We start from the raw sequence: 20,042 nt of genomic DNA, 5'->3' as shown, positions 1-20,042 counted from the left end.
CAGCCTATTTTTTAATAGGGAACAATGGACCAACGTTCTCTGACGAATGAAACTTGTTGCGAGTAAATCGGTAATTAGAGTAAGTGCTTAAAAAAGAGTTAAGACCATTTTTGCTCACACACATACAGACATTCACACACACACATACACACAGACATCACCTCAATTCTTCGAACTGAGTCGATCGGTATACAACACTATGAGTGTTTGGGCTTTTTTTAAATGCTTTTAGAGCGATCATATAGCTTCTACGTATACTTAGTACACGAGAAAGGCAAAAATGGGCAATTTTTAAAATTCATGTGTCTTACAAAATGGTGAATTTGGGCAGAATTTTATTCATGGTCCTCAAAGCTTAAGAGTTCAATAGTGTAGTGCATGATGTTTTACTGCGGGGTATTGCGGGGTACCAAACTGTTTTGTTCGTTAAATATGGCGTAAAATATGCTTTTACAAAACTACTAAAAACTAAATTTTGGACGGAGCTATTATTACGTCCCAAGTCTTCAAGCGTCGATGGGCGTGTGGTCTACATACCGGCCTCCCGATCCCGACGTCCATGGTTCGAACCAAGTCTGCCGCATTTTACTTTTTTTTTTAATGTAAATCATCATTCATAAGGCAACATATTGAAATTCATACCGATTCCTTGTGGAAAATTTTCATAAGGCGTTTTATTGGAAATCATACGTCCAGTTTCCTCAGTACAAAAAACGTAAAAATATCATTTCTAGGAGGGGCTAGTTTGAACGCCCCCCACCCCTCCCTAAAAAATCTAAAAAATAAAAACCGTCCTGATAATAGAAATATAGGTTATAAGCTGTGTATTCATCACATTTTACTCTCCCAAATCGAAAATTGCCCTTTTGGTAGTTTTGGCCACACCTTAGTTTTGGCCACACTCCTACTGTGCAGTGGCGGAAATAAATATTTTGTTGTATGCGCTTTCAAGGCGAGCGTGGAAAGCTAAATTCTCTTAAAAATTCAAATCTTGGAATGTAGAAGAGTAAACTGCACTAGTTTAGCCCTGAATATGTGCCATCTGGTTTGGTTGTTGGTGTAAACAACCATCTTTTTGTTATGGGAAAACCAGACATTTGATTGTTAAATACTGCAACGTTTAATTATAGTTATAAGCAACCGTGTTTACTCCTGAGAATTATCGAATGCAAATTCATTCGCATTTATGATTACGTTTCAATATTGGTTCTACGTTTAGGTGCTGCGTGTGCGAAGTATGTTTTGCGATAATCGGAGTACGATGCTTCTGGTAGAGACTTCATTTAATTTATTACATTCGACTTTTTTACGATGGCTTAGTTAATTCTAAACTCCGAGATCGATTTCGCCCATTCGTGGTTTTGTATTAAAACAGCATTTTGCAATGCATCCTGGATTACTACAAGTAACATGAAAAAATAAAAATAAAATAAAATAGGTTTTATTATTTCCATTATAATGAGAATTCGAAATGCAGTGCTTCGGCTACACGCATTGCCGCAAGTCCACGGCCTATATTTCTAGACCTCCTCGGGTAGAAACCCCATTTGGCCAAAACTAATTTCAACGCTTTTTTACTATATTATCTTATCTGGATATCACATAGAGGGAATACAATGTTTAAACTAATGTTCGGGTTATTTTAGGGGAGGTTGGGGCTCTGCATACCAGAAAATGAAATGCGAGGGAATTTTTTTTTTCGTTCTCTCTTGAATCTTATAACAATGAAAAACGTTATAAAATTAGTTTTGAATCAGCATGCATGAAAATATAGTTTCTTTACTTTAAAATTAGACCTACAAAAGTTTATAATCGCGAAATCATGTCTTGGTAGTTTTGGCCATCTCTTTGTATGGATCCCAACCAATGCATTGTGTAATGGTGCAATCAGGCTTGTAAAATGTCATCTGCATGTCATTTGACTAATTTGTACATAAATTTCTTTAGAAACCAAATTTATTCCATAGTTTTAGATGTACTCATAACGATTGAGTAGGGCTATATTTTTGTCCAAGGGTACATTGCTCTAAATATAACATCTGAGGCTAGAGAGTGAAAACTCTCCAAAATGTCACGTGTCATTTGACATAATGTCATTTGAATGACATTTTGCCTTCCACGCCCCAGATTACATATTCACAGCAATGTCTTGTTAGACAAAGTTGTAGGTACATTTAAGCGCTATAAGTTCGTCATATATCATGAATTGATAGTTACCTTCTGGAAAAAGTTCTGGAAAAATTATACAAACGAATGCAAATGACATTTTACAACACTGGGTGCAATACAGGAACTGTGACCAATCAAGTTTCTATAATAAGTCCAACGTGAACCAGCATTCCAGTATACATAGGCTGACCAGATCATTTAGGTGAAAAAACGGGACAAACGCACTCGCAAAACGGGACATCTCAATAAACCTTGTGATTAAATTTAAAAGTTTTGTAAATTTCAAAATTTATGAGCTTCATTTTCATTTTCCGTTTAAGAAATCAGAAATATTTTAGAGTCATACACCACCATAACATTCTACTGAATTAAGTAAGTTGTGGAAAAATACGCAACTACAAATATTTCACTCTTCAAAGAAACGCGGACAAAAACACAAAGGAAAAGAAAATTACGCAATTTTCAATATTTAAAATAAAGTAGAATTTTGAAATTTTATTTTGATGTACTCTTAGACATGCATTAAGGATTTAATTTTTAACCGATATCAAAAACTTTTCCAATTCTGAACAATTGAAAATAACAAACAGTTAAAGTACTCTGCCTAAGGTTTTGCGAAAATCTCTTTATCATGAATATAAGTGGGAAAAAATCTGCAGATAAGAATAACAAGAATCCGAACTAGAAAATGTAATTTTAATTATTTCCATGAATATTGTTGGCGCATGAGAACAAATGCAGGGTTGTTCCAACTACGCGGATTTCGCGATTTTCGCGGATTTGGCGCGGATTTAGTTCAAGGTGAAAATTTTATAAATAAAATGCTAGATCTCAGGATTCTCTGGACGTTTATTTGAAAATTAGTTTTATGGTCTATTTAGATGGGCTTCATTTTCATTAGCGTTTTGACTCAAATCCCGAACATGACTCATATTCCGAACACTGGCGTTTTAGCGCCCTAACACTATAATTTTCATCGGTTTTCCGAACTGAGTATGAGGATTACAAACGAATTCAAGCTCCTATGGATAAAAATACACGAAAAAAGCCAAAATGGCCTTTTTAAAACGAGTGTTTGGAATATGAGTCACGTTCGGAATTTGAGTCAAAACGGTAAGTGCTTCCGCAGAAATTTGTTCAAATATTAAAAGGAGATCTTCAAAAGATATTCCTGTAAAAATGCGGTAATTTCATGAGTATTTTTGCAATATTTTCGGATAACTCCGATGATTCACAGGAATACACACAGAAAAATTACGAAACCTCCTAAGAAATTTTGACAAGCATTCTTTGAAGAATTTAATAAATATATGTCTACAGCCTAAAGAGGATCCCTGCAGCATTTAGAATCCGTTAAATTATAAAAAAAAAATGTGGGAATTTCTGCGCAAATTCTTAAAGCGCTGACCGCAGCAATTACTGTAAAAAAGGTTGCAGTAATGTTGCCTAGAATTTACGAAAGAATTCTTGGAATGTTGTTCATCGGCATTCACCAAAGGAAGTCTTCAGAAATTTCCAAACTGATTTCCACAGGAATTCATGAAGGAAAACCGCGAATGTATTTCCGAAAGATTTTTTTCCCAGATTCCCAGAGAAATTTCCGCAAGAATTCACGTTGCGATTTTCTCAAACATTTTGTTAGCGGTAATCCCAGGAATATCTGTAAAAAAAACCTTACAAATTGCGTCTCGAATTTGACGAACGGCTTTTCGGAAGTTTTTACGCAGCAAGTCACCTGCAGTCAATTTCTGCATGAATTTCCAAACCGTTTTCCACAGGAATTAATGAAGGGATGTCCGCAATTGTTGTTAAATTAACTGCGATTTTCTTAGTCCTATTTTCAAATTGGTACAAACATGTGAAAAATTGAAGCTTTTAAGGTCACTCCTGACGGAATCCAAGTTTCAAAGTGCTCGCGATTTCGGGGGCACACCACTCGATACGGAAGCAACACACAACTGTCATTTTTGTTGATTTAGTTTTGCTGCATCGCAGCATGCGTGAAAAAATAAAAATGACAGTTGTGCGTTGCTTCCGTATCGAGTGGTGTGCCCCCGAAATCGCGAGCACTTTGAAACTTGGATTCCGTCAGGAGAGACCTTAATCATATTTAACATCAGGAATATTAAAAAACGACCTCGAAGAGAAGATGTTTAGTATATTGTGGAAAACAAAATTGATATGTCACGTGTATTTGCTAAAAATTTAGTTTTGGGTCGCGCGGATTTGGCGCGAAATGGATTTTACGCGCGGATTTGATTTTAGTCAGCGCGGATTTGGCGCGGAAAATATTTCAGGATCTCCGTAATAACCCTGCAAATGTCAAATCTTATCTATTCACGTTCTTTTTTGATCGAAATTGATTTAAATGATGCTTAAAGTAGCCTCACACCTTGGGAATCTTGTCTGTGATTTTGTTCCCATGAACAAAAAAAATACGAATTTCCTACTTCGGTAGATTCAAAAACAATAATCGAAAATGAACATTAATTGCCTAAAATAATGAATTTATTTGAATAATATTTTTGAGCTCTTTAAAAGAATCAATAAAAATACGGGACAAATTGAGGATTTTTTAGATTACGACGGGACAGCACAATAAGGTCTAAAAAACGGGACTGTCCCGTTGAATACGGTACGTATGGTCAGCCTAAGTATACAGATTTATGCGGAAAAAAATAGATTTTTTTTATTTCACGGAATACTGACATATTATATTCTACAAAGTTGTAGTGCAGCTTATTCTAATAAATTTTGCTAAAAAACTTTTTCTGTCTTAAGTTTGCTGATTTTTCCTACTTGGAATAGGGTGTCCCTAAAAAAAACAGTATTTTTGATCTCCTTTTTTTGTTTTTCGGTTTTTCGGAAACGTTGTTTTCAGGTGACTTTTAGAGCTCAAAAAATTCATTTTTTTATATATGTATAAATATGCTCAATATCTTTTGCCGATCAAAAATTATAATCGTTTTTCTGTCAAAATTACATTTTTTTCAAAAGTTCTTCTTCTTCAATGGATCTACATTACAACTGGAACTCGGCCGGCTTTTCAACAAGTATTCTATTAGCATTTCCTCAGTTATTAATCGAAAGCTTTTCTATGTCCGCTATTGCATGAGTATGTATCTTGTGTGGAAAATACAATGTTTATATACACTATGCACAGGGTGTCGAGAAAGTTTCCAACCTGTAAACATCCTAGACCGGATCGAGAATCGAACTCGCCATATCCGGAATGGCAATCTTACGCATTTGCTCGCAAGGCTACTGGAGACCCCGATGTTGATATCTCCGATTGGGGCGGACAAAAAAAAAATTTACACGAAATTTAAGCAACTCATATTCTTCATTATGTCGAAAAATTGTATGTTATTTTTTTATCTCAAGTTTTACAAATTTTACTATTAATGTCATATTTTATCAAATAAATTAATAGAACTCGACAACGGAAAATAAAACAAACGATGTTCTTATAGCAAAACACGCGTTTCAACTATTCGGCAAAATAAAAATATTTTTTTTTACATTTTTATAAAATAAGCCACCCTGTTTTTCGATAACTCTATAACAAGGGCCCAATTATCCAGAACAACTTTGTGGAACTGGACCATAGTGCACTGGTAGAATCAGAGTTTTGTATGGGCTTTTGTGGGACCACCCGAATAGAAAATACAATAGAATTACATTAAAATATCATTAAATTACAATACATTTTATTGAGGAACAATCAATTATATTGTTCTTCTATTGTACCAATTAGATTGCCTTATTGTTGTTCCAATAAACGTACAATAAAATCTATTGACGGAAAAAAATTGACAATAGAATAACAAAAAAATCTATAGTTATTGCAAAAATTTATTCGAGAAATTTGCGATTTTTTTATTGTTACGGTAACTAACAACCCCTAATTTCTATTGTAAAACTGCCATTTACAATAGGATTTATGGTGGCAAACAATATTCTTAATTGTTATTCTATTGTGAGCAACAATAGAGTTTATTGTAATAACAATTAAAATTATCGTATTGTTACATTAATTTCTATTGTAATTCTATTGGACTTTTTTATTAGGGCGAAGCTGGTTACGTAATCCGTAATAGGCCCTATTCGTAGCAGCATGGATGTAACTGGTGTCAGGCCATTAGGCCGAAGGCCATTTGGCCGAAGGTCATTAGGCCGAATGGTCATAAGGCCGAACGGTCATTAGGCCGAATTAGCAAAAAGAAGCAAAAAGTGAAAATGAGAAGTTCTTTCTTTAGCTTACCCCTTCTTCATTCTCCCTTCTTGCATCTTCCTTCTGCTACCTGTCTTCTTCCTTCTTCCTTCTTCATTCTTCCTTCTTCCATCTTCCTTCTTACTTCTTCACTTCCTTCTTCCTTCTTACTTCTTCCTTATTTCTTCTTCCTTCTTTTTTCTTCCTTCTTCCTTCTTTTTTCTTCCTTCTTCCTTCTTCTTTCTTCCTTCTTCCTTCTTACTTCTTTACTCCCTTCTTCATTCTTTCTTCTTCCTTCTTCCTTCTTCATTTTTCCTATTTCCTTCTTCCTTCTTACTTCGTTCTTCCTTCTTCCTTTTTCATTCTTCATTATTTCTATTTCTATCTTCCTTCTTACTTTGTTCTTCCTTCTTCCTTCTTACTTTGTTCTTCCTTCTTCCTTCTTACTTTGTTCTTCCTTCTTCCTTATTTCTTCATTCTTCTTTCTTCTTCCTTCTTCCTTCTTACTTCTTACTTCTTTACTTCATTCTTCCTTCTTTCTCCTTTCTTCTCCCTTTTTCCTTCTTCCTTCTTTTTTCTTCCTTCCTTCTTCCTTTTTCCTTCTTCCTTCTTCCTTGTTCCTTCTTCTTTCTTCCTTCTTACTTCTTTCTTCTTCTTTCTTCCTTCTGTCTTCTTCCTTCTTCCTTCTTCTTTCTTACTTCTTCCTTCTTCCTTTTTCTTTCTTACTTCTTCCTTCTTCCTTCTTTCTTTTTCCTACTTTCTTCTTCCATCTTTCTTAATTTTTCTTCTTCTTTCTTCCTTCTTCCTTCTTCCTTTTTCCTTCTTCCTTTTTCCTTCTTCCTTGTTCCTTGTTCCTTCTTCTTTCTTTTTTCTTCCTTCTTCCTTTTCCTTCTTCCTTCTTCCTTGTTTCTTCTTCCTTCTTCCTTCTTCCTTCTTCCTTCTTCCTTTTTCCTTCTTCCTTCTTCGTTCTTCCTTCTTCTTTCTTCTTTCTTCTTTCTTCCTTCTTCCTTCTTTCTTCTTCCTTCTTGCTTCTTTTTTCTTCCTTCTTCCTTCTTCTTCCTTCCTTCTTCCTTCTTCATTATTCCTTCTTCCTTGTTCCTCTTCTTTCTCCCTTCTTCCTTCTTTTTTCTTCTCTCTTCCTTCTTCCTTCTTACTTTTTCCATCTTCCTTCTTCCTTCCTTCTTCCTTCTTCCTTCTTCCTTCTTCCTTCTTCCTTCTACCTTCTTTCTTCTTCCTTCTTTTATCTTCATTCTTCTTTCTCCCGCCTTCCTTCGTTCTCCTTCTTTCTATCTTTCCTTCTTCTTCCTTCTTCCTTCTTACTTCTTTACTTCCTTCTTCCTTCTTCATTCTTAATTCTTCCTACTTCCTTCTTCCTTCTCCCTTCTTCCCTCTTCCTTCTTCCTCCTTTTGCTTTTTTCTTCTCCCGTTATACTTCATCCTAACATCGCTCTACTCACTTCTCACTCCCCAGTTCCCATTCGTCCTACCCAAGCAGCACACTTGTCATAAAGGAGTTACTGTCACTCATGTAAGACCAAATCTGGTCATATATGAGTTGTTGCAACCAAATCAGTCTAAATTGTGCTACTAGGGTAATGACCGTTCGGCCTAATGACCATTCGGCCTAATGGCCTTCGGCCTAATGACCTTCGGCCTAACGGCCTTCGGCCTAATGACCCAGCATCGATGTAACTATATATTGCGCTAATTTGCGGGATGTCTAGTAACGTACGGATATTTCATTCAGGACTTGGATGATCTGGTAGTTTGTATGTTCTGAGCTCCAGGATGCTTTGCATTCGACCATCATGAAGCACCCGACCATCATGTCACAAAGTGGAATGACTCGCATACGGCAAGCACTTTTATACATAAAGAAAATCTTGCGATGGACCCGAAGACTCGAGAATTACATCAATCGGATGTCCGTGTTTCGAATGCACGAACATCTAAAATGTTTATTGGCTTTGCCAAGAATTGGAATTTTCAAAAGCTTGTCGTTAATAATCTTAAGTTTCAATGATTGGCAAATTGCTGGAGAGCGCCCGAGTCGTTTGAAATATAAATCTTTAATGCCCATCGAAAGATACAGGCGCCAGTAATGTTCGAAATCTTCCTTTTCAGAGTGATGTTCTCGATTTCAACGCCCGAAATGCTGAGCATCACTGCCGGAAATTGGTGTTTGGCGCCATTTTGAAATTCAAGATGGCCGAATTCCGATTTGCTAAAATGACTGAAAACCCATGGGCATTGCCGGAATGGGCTCCTTTGAGGGAGTTCTGGAAGAATTTCTTTGAGGAACTTTCTGAGGATCTTCGCGAGGAATTTCTTTGTAGACCTTACGGAGGAATTTCTTTGAGGTACTTCCAGATGAATTCCTTTGAGAAACATCTGTTGGAATTTCTTTGAAGAACTCCCGCAAAAATTTCTGTGGATATTCTCGCGGGATTTTTGTGGAGAAACTTCCGGAGAAATTTCTGGAGGAACTTATGGAGGAATTCCTGGAGGAACTTCCAGAGGATTTCCTAAACGAACTTCCTAAGGATTTCTTGAAGGAACTTTCGGAGGAACTTATGGAGGATTTTCTGGAGGAAGTTACGGAGGAATTCCTGGAGGAACTTTCTAAGAAATTTCTGGAGGAACTTCCGGAGGAATTCCTGGAGAAAATTCCGAAGGAATTCCTGAAGAAAATTTCGGAGGAATTTTTGGAGAAAATTCCAGAGGAATTCCTGGAGAAAATTCTGAAAGAATTCCTGGAGGAACTTCCGGAGGAGTTCCTGAAGAACATAGAGCAGAAAATTCCGGAGAAATTCCTGAAGAAAATTTCGGAGGAATTTCTGGAGAAAATTCCGGAGGAATTCCTGGAGAAAATTCCGGAGGAAAGGCTGGAGAAAATTCCGGAGGAATTCCAGGACAAAATTCTGGAGGAACTTCCGGAGGAATTCCTGGAGGAACTTCAGGAGGAATTGCTGGAGGAACTTCCGGAGGAATTCCTGGAGAAACTTCCGGAGGAATTCCTGGAGGAACTTCCGGAGGAATTCCTGGAGGATCTTCCGGAGGAATTCCTGGAGGAACTTCCGGAGGAATTCCTGGAGGAACTTCCGGAGGAATTCCTGGAGGAACTTCCGGAGGAATTGCTGGAGGAACTTCCGGAGGAAATCCGAGAGGAACTTCCGGAGGAATTCCTGGAGGAACTTCCGGAGGAATTCCTGGAGGAACTTCCGGAGGAATTCCTGGAGGAACTTCCGGAGGAATTCCTGGAGGAACTTCCGTAGAAATTCCTGGAGGAACTTCCGGAGGAATTCCTGGAGCAACTTCCAGAGGAATTCCTGGAGGAACTTCCGGAGGAATTCCTGGAGGAACTTCCGAAGGAATTCCTGGAGAAACCTCCTGGAGGAACTCCTGGAGGAACTTCCGGAGGAATTCCTGGAGGAACTTCCGGAGGAATTCCTGGATGAACTTCCGGAGGAATTCCTGGATGAACTTCCGGAGGAATTCCTGGAGGAACTTCCGGAGGAATTCCTGGAGGAACTTCCGGAGGAATTCCTGGAGGAACTTCCGGAGGAATTCCTGGAGGAACTTCCGGAGAAATTTCTGGAGGAACTTCCACAGGAATTCCTTGAGGAACTTCCACAGGAATTCCTGGAATATCTTCTTGAGATATTTCTGGAACAGAGAAATTCCTGGAGAAACTTCCGAAGTTATTCCTTTGAGGAATTTCCGGAGAATCTTCTATGACGTACTTCCGGAGGATTTTCTGTGAGGAACTTCCGGAAAAAATCCTTTGAGGAACTTCCGGAGGAATTGCTTTGAGGAGCTTCCGAAGGAATTCCTTTAAAGAACTTTCGGAGGAATTCCTTTGAGGATTTTCCGGAGGCATTCCCAACAAGCAATTTAAGCGGAATAAGTTAGTTTTTTAACAGAAGAAGACTATTTTTGATTTAATAAGCATATTACCTTCCAGTGTTTGTTGGGTTCCTTCGGTAAATCTTTCGGTGAAATTCTTTTGTAAAACTTTCGGAGGAATACCTTTCAGGAACTTCCGAAAGAATTCCTTTAAGGAACTCATAAAGGAATTTCTTTGAAGAATTTTTGGAGGGATTTATTTGAGGAAAACTTGGAGGAACTCCCGTAGGAATTGTTGGAATGGTTTCCGGCCGATGGTATTGAATGGGTTTCCGGTAGTTTTATCAAACCGGAAGTCGGGCATCATGAATTCCAAAATGGCGTCAAACATCGATTTCCGGTTTCTTCTCATCGAGCCCATTCCGGCAATATCCATATTGCATGGGTTTCCGGTCGTTTTAACAAACCGGAGGTCAGCCATCTTGAATTCCTAAATGGTTATGACAATCAGTTTATAGCCAACTAGGTTTCGAGAACCGAGATGACTGACCTTTCTCAATTATTAACTAAGAGTTTTCAGTGCCAAGCAATGAATAAATTTTTATTTCGGTGGTTATCACAATGATACTCTATACTCAGAGAAAATCTCCGACCTAAAAGATCTGCTGGATCCGAATGGGAATGGAACCCGCCATCTCCGATACCGTGTTTTCGCCAAGTAGGCGATTTGAGGTTTTATAATTTTGATTTAAATGTTAGTTTAAGTTAGTTAGGCCGTTACAAATATTTAATTAACCTCATGTTCTATTGGTCTCCGGAAGGTCAAGGGGGGGGATAATAAAAAATAAATATTAAAATGAAGAACTCTTCGGATTTGTTAAAGAATATTCTGAAAATTCTCAAAATTATCTGAATTTTATTTTGTTGCCCCCTCATAATATTATTTTTGAGCAAAAAATCCAAGGGGGGGAGACAGAATAGTTTTTAAATATTTGTATCGCCCTTATAAGAATAGTTATAAATAAAAAAATATAATCGAATGGGAAAGAAGATAAATATTAGAACAAATATCAAATGCATCAAAACCAAGACAAAATTTCTTCCGAATAACGTTTTGAGAAGCTATTCGTGAACTCCGTGTTTATATAGGTATTTGTTCAGGATTGAAATTGGGATTGCGGTTTCATAAATGTCTTTCAAAAGTGGTTACTTTTACCACGAAGGTATCGCAGTTTTTGCTACATTGATCATAATAGGGATTGCTTTCAGCCTAAGTTGAACCGTGAACCAAGCGTTTTACCATCAAGAACAGCCAACACAATAGAAAGGACGACGGAAAACTCACACAAAGAAAGCTTACATAAATAAATAGTGAAATTTTCAATGGATTCAGCAATTCATTCCAAAAATGCTACTAATGTAGAGAATGAAAAGCAAATAAAATTTTATTACTCGTCGTTCCTTCGGAAACTGTTGCTGGTGATATGTTCGTTCCTCAGGTTCTGTTAGGCATCGTACATGAACTACGTACTGCCAAACTAGAACCTCGAGATATTTTTTATCAAACAATTGTATGGATATTATCAGTGGGACAGACCGGACCGAATTTTGAAAACGTTGCGTAATTCTTATCCGATGCCTTACCCATTCGTTGGGTGATGATGTAACCCGTCTTTCGTTGCGAACGCCTCGGGGAACTGTGCGAGAAGCTGCATGAAAACTGGAACGTTTCACTTGAATGATACAACGATAAAATGTGTTGGACGGTTTTGTTTGCTGCCTGTTCTGGACAGTCAGTGGTAACAACATAGTTCCAGACGGCGGCAGTTAGTACGGCGGGGGAGAGACAACAAGGATTAGCGAGACTATCATAGTTATGTTATGTGCGATATGACTGAGGCAACGAGTTGGTTGGTCTATGCTCTATCCTCTCGTAGTCGTAACGAAGCGCAGCTACTTGTAACTCGCTGGGTGAAAAGGCGAAGATGCCGGCCGTGGAATGACTTGTTGAATGTGTTTTATGCAACGAGAGGTGACGCACAGTGGAGAGCGATTGAATGACAGACGAATATTACTGTTAATGCCTGTAGTCCAAAAAACGGATATCGAAATCATATTTTTCAAACATTGTGTAAAATAAGTAATATATCAATTAAAAATATAAAAACTTAAGACAGTTGCAGTAGAATTTCAAAAAAATATAAGTGATTTTTCCTTGTACCAGGTAAAATATTTTTTGCGAATAAAAGATTGAAATGCTTCAAAATTTTGAGGGTTTGTGTACTTTTTCTAAGGCTTATATTAAATCCAGTTTCCGGCCACTGTCGCTGGGTGCTTGTGAAATGGAACTTCAGAGTAAAATGGTTGTCAGTGGCAGTTAAATTGGTTAGTTGTGGAAGATAAAATGCTAATACTTTTTCAAGTCAGCAGTATAAGCCAGTGAACGAAGGGAACGCCTCCAATGCACAAACTGGGAAGCTACTTGCATTCGCGGATCCCAACGGAAATTCATGGAGCGCTGCAAGTGCGAACCAATGCTTGAAAGCGCCATACTTCGGATAGGAAGATAATCAAATAACTGAAACTGACAAGTTAGCATTGTAACTAAAGACAATTCAGCGCGTCATCTTCTGTTAGTTGCCTTGATTAGCGGTGAAGAGTAATCAGGGTGCAGCGTGCTGTATTTCTGTTGAATTATGTTGAAGATCCAATGTGGTCTTTTGAATTTCCGTTTAAGATCCAATCTGCCTTTTAAAAATCATTAAATACGTGCCATTTCTACCTTAATGGTTGGTCCGGAGACAACAGCTACTTTATAATTTTATCTTCTTCGAGTTCAATGGCTATAGACTCTAATTGAAACTTGATCTGTTTATTAACTCAGTGTTATAAGCATTTCCACAGTAACTTCTTCTCCATGTCTGCCAATGCATGGATATCTTATGCGGTAAGTACAATGGATACACTATATGTTCAGGGAGTCGTGAACGGAATCATTCTAGACCTTAACATGAATCGAACTCGCCATCTCGGGATTGGCAATCCCACACCTTTGTCCTATTAAAAAAAAAACAATCGTTTCGTTCAAACCTTGTTGTATAACTAATTAAAACTTTTTTCTGACAATCGTCAAGTCCTAAAATGTCGAAACAAGCAGTATTCACTGACAAGCCATTTGAAATGGAATGTAGGTTTAGTAAATTTTCAACCCTTCAGAAAACACATTCTGACTGTGTTATGCAACGCACAAACAACAACGGTCAGCGAAGAAAACCTACCCCACTCAGAGCCAACTTGCCGCCAACTTGGGTGCTTTCCGTCTGAGGCAGAGATTGATCGTCTTTTCCTTTATACAAATCGAATCCTATCTATTCAAATTGTAACCTGATTTAGTTTTCGAGGGTGTTCTGGTTTCGACCAATGATGCTCATTTTGAGTCCATTCTTTTGTTTAGTTCATTGTGCGTTAGAATGAAAAAGCCTCCCACGCTTCCGAGTGAATGAAAGTGAAGCCATTTATAAAGCAAACCTTCGATATTGAGCCATTTGCCATTCTATTTATTTTCGGGCCTCAAAAGGGTAAAGCATTCATTGAAGGATTTTTGTTTTGATACTGATAATATAATGGTACGAAACCAATTAGGAGGGTGGGTTACATAACGTTTTATTCAGGAACATTTATGAATTTGCGTATATGCTCGACCCTGATGGTGCTCTCATTGTGGAAACCCCATTAATTCAATACAGTTAGACTAGAATTTCTGTTACTGTTTTTCCAGAGTGCCCTGTGCAGTGCATAAAAGTCTTCTCCATTCAGCTCGGTCCATGGCTGCACGTTGCCAATCACGTAGTCTGCGGAGGGTCCGCAAATCGTCCTCCACTCGATCGATCCACCTTGCTCGCTGTGCACCTCGCCTTCTTGTTGTAAAAGTTGAGATAATGATTTTTTGGAAAACCCTTCGAGTCCCAACCTTTTTCGCGAGAGCACATTTTTAATAATGGTTTTGCCCCAACTCATTAAATTTTTGACCGATTTGTTTGAACTTTTTAGACATAAACCAGAAACTATTATAGATTTAGAGGGTCGGTGACATGATGGTTAGTTTTGAGCACACTGACTCTGGTTGCGGGGCTCTTGCTGGATACATATTTCCGAAGTCGTTTAAATGTATAATGACTTAATGAGCCATATCATCCTTCGGCATTTTTTTGCGAAAGACATATTGAAAAAAATTTTAGAGTTCTACTGTCAATCTTGACCTCATTGGATTGATAGGAAATATCCCAGGACGCTCGGAGACTGTTGGATCGAAATACCCACCCAACTACAACCCTGAATTGTTACCGGCGAACGGTCAGCGCAGCGATGTCCAGCCTGCAGTTTGTTTACGTCTGGTTCATTGTTCTCAAACACCTAAATCCTCTACGATCGTCATCAGCTACGCTGGCACTGGTTTGGGCTTATATAATAATGAAGGGAATAGCATTAGGTATATGTAAAAAGAGATTGTAGTGAGAGATGATGAGAAGAGATCCTTGATTAGGTCAACCCAACTGACCAGATAGATAGGTACCAAGATAATAGAGGAGAATTGTCTGGAGAGTTTAGTTTCCTATCGGTCGTCGGGTATAGCACATTGCCGCAGCCAGGCCGCAGCGCGTTGAATTTGTATTAATTCTAAGTATATGTAGTGCAGTAAAATTCTTAAGTCCGGAATAAATATTGTGTTTACTAGTGATGTAGTGTCTCACTCAATCATATGTGTTATTCAATTCGTGGAAGAACCTGAATCATACGCCGAGGCTAGGATACGCCAGAATAGGCGAATAGTGCAATTTAGTGCCGATCGTTGCTCGCAGTCTTCGCCATAGTCTCTGCTCAATGTTGGCTCTGAGGAATCAAATCCATTAACATCGAAGGTGAATCGGTTCAGAGCCCAACATATGGTCCTTTCGAACCGGATAGGATTCCGGTAGTCATTTGAAGACTTAGAACGAAGAATCGAAGCTAGCATCGAAGCCAAGCTTCTGGAAACCGCCAAAGATTGCATTGTGCACTATTGTCTGCAAATACAATTACCCTGCTGCCATCGCGGAACACTGGAAATACGGAACGGTTATATACGCCATACGCCTATACGCTATTGAGACTACACTAGACGGCTTGGACTATGTCGACGATTGTTAGCTAAAAAGGCTTGGGATCGACATCGGACGTACGGAAGATCGTAGCGAATTATATTGAGTCTGCACGACTTCCTGTTTTCACAGGTAAGCTATCTTGAACTCAGTATATGTCACGGCCGAAGCCAATTTCGTATCGGTACTAATATCACCATTTCAACAATTCGACCGTTCTGGAAACTCATCGAACGACGACGGAGAGTCGCCATCTACTTAACCAGGCTTGGGATCGACATCGGACGCACGGAATATTGTAGCGAATTATACTGAGTCTGCACGACTTCCTGTTTTCACAGGTAAGCTATCTTGAACTCAGTATATGTCACGGCCGAAGCCAATTTCGTATCGATACTAATATCATCATTCAACCCTTCGACCGTTTTGGAAACTCATCGAACGACGACGGAGAGTCGCCATCTACTTAACCACTCGAGATTGCTGTGGACATAACGCCTAGTGGATCATTTGGAGCATTACAACTAACATTACGCGGATCACACACATCGAGGAGGCAGCGCAACAAGTTTCTAGCCAGGTAAACTATAATTAGCAGTATGTGTCACGAAGCAAGGGCTCAGATATACACTTGTTAAATTAAATCATTCCTCTTCGATTGGTTGTGTGCACCCTAAACTGGACTGAGTTGGAGCGTGTTTGTATTTGCTGCGGAACTTGATCGTTAACAAGTTTTATGGTAGCCGAGGATTTATTTTATTTTCAATATTGGACTTGATGGAAATGTTGGCTTGCGCATCTCTTAGTTTCTCCAGGTGAGGCTACAGTATATGTCCAGTCGAAGCTAGGTCTGTTTGATGCTACATAATCCTTACCCTTCCCCTTTGGTGTGACGTGTGCTAATTTCGAAGCGTGTGACCGAGTTGCTTGTGAACGTGGATCGATTGAGTGCTGCGAGGATAGGATACTTCTTGCACGGGGCAAGTGCAAGTGGTTTTCCTGCCAGGTAAATTACACACGACAGTATATGCCCTGTCGAAGCAAGGATCTACCGCGGAGGTCTACATTGCATTTTTTGTGTATTTTCAAACAATCGCTCTGAGACGACTTCGCTGAAGGTGCTGATGACCAAGTTGGGAGAGTACCAAAGTTCTTTCAACGACATTTGGGAATTCATGGAAGACGTTCCAGCCGACGCCGTAGCTTTCGACATGTCCATCCGGATAGATCGATTAGACGTACTGAGGGAGAAGATAGAGAACACTATTATCGAAGTGAAGTCACACTCCAGCTACAGCGAAGAAAAATACCCCATTGATAGCAGAAGGAAGGATTTCAGCGTGCGCTTCTACAAGATGAAGGCCTTCCTCATGGATCAGTTGAAGCAACTACAGGAGCCTACACCTATATTAGATCGGTCATTTCATGCTGGAGAATCGTCGATAGGGGGTAGTTTAGATCACGCTCGCTTACCGCAGATTAGGTTACAGGTTTTCAATGGAGACATTAATGAATGGCTCAGTTTTCGCGATCTGTTCACCTCACTAATTCACTGGAGAACAGATTTGCCTGAAATAGAAAAATTTCATTATTTGAAGGGTTGTCTCCAGGGTGAACCAAAGGGCTTAATAGATCCGATCCAAATTACTAAGACCAATTACCAGGTTGCCTGGAACCTGTTAGTTGAGCGGTACAGCAATAGCAAACAGCTGAAAAAACGGCAGGTGCAGATTCTTTTCGATCTACCTGTTCTTGCTAGGGAGTCAGTTGCTGATTTACACAGACTCGTCGACAGTTTCCAGAGGGCTGTGCAAACACTCGATCAGATAATTCAACCAGGAGATTATAAGGATCTTCTTCTGATCAACCTGCTAATTTCGCGTCTGGATCCTACAACAAGGCGAGGTTGGGAGGAATTTTCATCGAGCAAGGACCAAGAGACACTTAAGGATCTGACTGGGTTTCTTCAGCGACGCATCGGAGTACTGGAAGCATTACCACCACGACAAGTGGATACAGGGGATGCAAAGGCATGCAGTTTCAACGTCAACGCAGAAACCAAAAGCAACCGCAGTGAAAACTAGTTTTAACACTGTTCAGGAGTCCAGTAAAGGTTGCGTAAGCTGCTCGGCGGACCATTTTCTCTTTCAGTGCCCAGTATTCCAAAAAATGACGTCATCTGATAAGGAGGCATTGTTACGTGCTCATGGCCTCTGCCGTAATTGCCTCAAACAAGGTCATCAAGCAAAGGATTGTCGTTCAAAATTCTCGTGCCGGAAATGCAGAGGGCGCCATCACACACTAGTTTGCTTTAAACCCGAAAGAGACGGCAATGGGACGGCGAACACTTCTACAAATACCAGTAATCTTCCTGCCAATCTACCACAAGGCACATCATCAAATCATTCTCAGATGGTCAACATGGCGATCTCCGAAGCCACTGTGTCCAACACGGCTCGTTGTTACTCTTCTCAGGCACTGTTAGCTACTGCTGTGGTGATAATCGAAGATGACTGCGGTAATCAGTTCCCTGCGAGAGCTCTTTTAGACTCAGGATCGGAGTGTAACTTTCTCACCGAACAAATCAGTCAACGCCTGAAGGTAAATAGGGAGACGGTCAACGTTTCTGTTCTGGGAATCGGACAGTCAGCAGCTAAGGCTAAACAGCGAATCCGAACGGTGGTCCGATCCAGAGTTTCCAACTACTCTCGTCAACTTAGCTTCTTGATTCTTCGGAAGGTGACCGCAAATCTACCCACTTCATCGATTGATCCTACAGGATGGAACATTCCAGACGGAATTGAACTTGCCGACCCTACATTCTTCATATCACGGACTGTAGACTTGGTACTCGGTGTCGAAGCATTTTTTGAATTTTTCGAGACGGGCCGGCAGTTATCGTTAGGAAATCAGTTACCAATTTTGACCGAATCAGTATTCGGATAATTTGCGGAGGAAATTCATCATCAAATAGAGCGCCAATCACATGCCACGCATCGGCGTCCAAGGAATTGCAAGAGATGGTGGCTCGATTTTGGTCCTGCGAGGAAATCGAGTCACCAAAAGCATATTCTCCAGATCAAGCCCGTTGTGAACATCTTTATATGAACACAGTTCAACGTGACACAAACGGTCGATATACTGTATCCCTTTTGAAGGATGGAGACGAAATCAAAAAATTAGGCGAGTCTCGTGACATCGCACTTCGACGTCTCCAAGGTACAGAGCGACGACTGGCAAAGGATGCCAGATTACGGGAGCAGTATACAGCATTCATGGATGAATATCTGGCATTAGGGCACATGCACCGAGTAGACGATTCTCACGATGCGGTAAAACGATGCTATTTACCGCACCATCCGGTGGTAAAGGAGGAAAGTACCACCACAAAACTTCGAGTCGTATTCGACGCATCTTGTAAGACGTCTACAGGGATATCACTGAACGATACCTTGCATGTTGGGCCCGTTATACAAGAAGACCTACGATCTATCATTGTACGCTGCAGAACAAGGCAAGTTATGCTGGTGTCTGACATCGAAAAAATGTTTAGGCAAATCAACGTTTTACCAGAAGACAGGCACCTGCAGTGTATACTATGGCGACAGCATTCTTCCCAGAATGTTGTGACGTACGAACTTGACACAGTGACGTACGGAACAAAATCAGCACCGTTTTTGGCCACAAGAACGTTGCATCAGCTGGTGGCGGATGAGGGACAACGTTTTCCATTCGCAGCGAAGGCTATTCTCGAAGATACATATATGGATGACGTAATTACAGGCGCTGATACTATTGAAGAGGCGACAGATCTGCGAACACAGCTCGTGGAGATGCTACAACGCGGAGGATTCCACCTACGAAAGTGGGCTTCAAACGAAGAAGCGACATTGCAAGGCATTTCTCAACAAGAACTTCAATTCCAGCTGCAATTCCTAGCTCAACTGGGATTGAATTAGATCCAGATCCCTCAGTCAAAACGCTGGGAATCACATGGGTGCCATCAACAGATGAGTTTCGGTACCAGTTCAACATTCCACTATTGGACGTCAACGAATTAATCACCAAGAGGAAAATTCTAGCATCAGTAGCAAGTCTATTCGACCCTTCAGGTTTGCTAGGACCTGCGATCACGAAGGCAAAGATATTTCTCCAAGAACTATGGGCATGGAGGAGCAAGGATGGGCGTATTCTTGATTGGGATGATCCAGTACCAACAACGGTGGGTGAGCGTTGGCGTAGATTTCACGAGCTACTACCAGTATTGAACCAAATTCGCATCAGCCGTTGTGCTATGATTTCAAAGCCAGTTTCTCTACAACTGCACTGTTTTTCGGACGCTTCTCAACGTGCTTATGGGGGATGCATCTATTTACGTAGTCAGGATACTGGAGGAACAACCATTATTCATCTTCTAGCATCTAAATCAAAGGTGGCGCCATTAAGATGTCATACTATACCCCGGTTGGAACTCTGTGGAGCTCTACTCACTGCACAGTTATTTGAAAAGGTCCAACAGTCGATCAAGTTTGAAGTTACAGCTTACTTCTGGACGGACTCAACCTGTGTGCTGCGTTGGCTTCAAGCTCCTCCTCTCACTTGGACATTGTTTATCGCAAATAGGGTTGCCAGGATCCAAACAATCACAGAAGGTTTTCAGTGGCGCCATGTTGCGG

General features: G+C 39.9%; 3 protein-coding genes across 4 annotated transcripts in view; all 3 read left to right on the top strand.

The window, feature by feature from the left end:
• The window catches only part of LOC134224665 (somatostatin receptor type 2-like), a 236,871-nt gene that overhangs the window by 185,222 nt on the left and 31,607 nt on the right, over nucleotides 1-20,042 (top strand). The window lies entirely within an intron of this gene.
• Nucleotides 16,491-17,450, top strand: LOC134222505 (uncharacterized). The gene has a single exon (XM_062701653.1). The coding sequence runs from the start codon at nucleotides 16,491-16,493 to the stop codon at nucleotides 17,448-17,450; it is 960 nt and encodes a 319-aa protein (XP_062557637.1).
• Nucleotides 18,387-19,325, top strand: LOC134222504 (uncharacterized). The gene has a single exon (XM_062701652.1). It carries the CDS (start codon nucleotides 18,387-18,389, stop codon nucleotides 19,323-19,325), a length of 939 nt encoding a protein of 312 aa, XP_062557636.1.

Source organism: Armigeres subalbatus, chromosome 3 (genome assembly GCF_024139115.2).
Source record: "Armigeres subalbatus isolate Guangzhou_Male chromosome 3, GZ_Asu_2, whole genome shotgun sequence".
In the NCBI taxonomy this organism is placed as follows: domain Eukaryota; kingdom Metazoa; phylum Arthropoda; class Insecta; order Diptera; family Culicidae; genus Armigeres; species Armigeres subalbatus.
The sequence above is the reverse complement of the archived record's forward strand: the minus strand, read 5'-3'. Positions and strand labels throughout refer to the sequence as shown.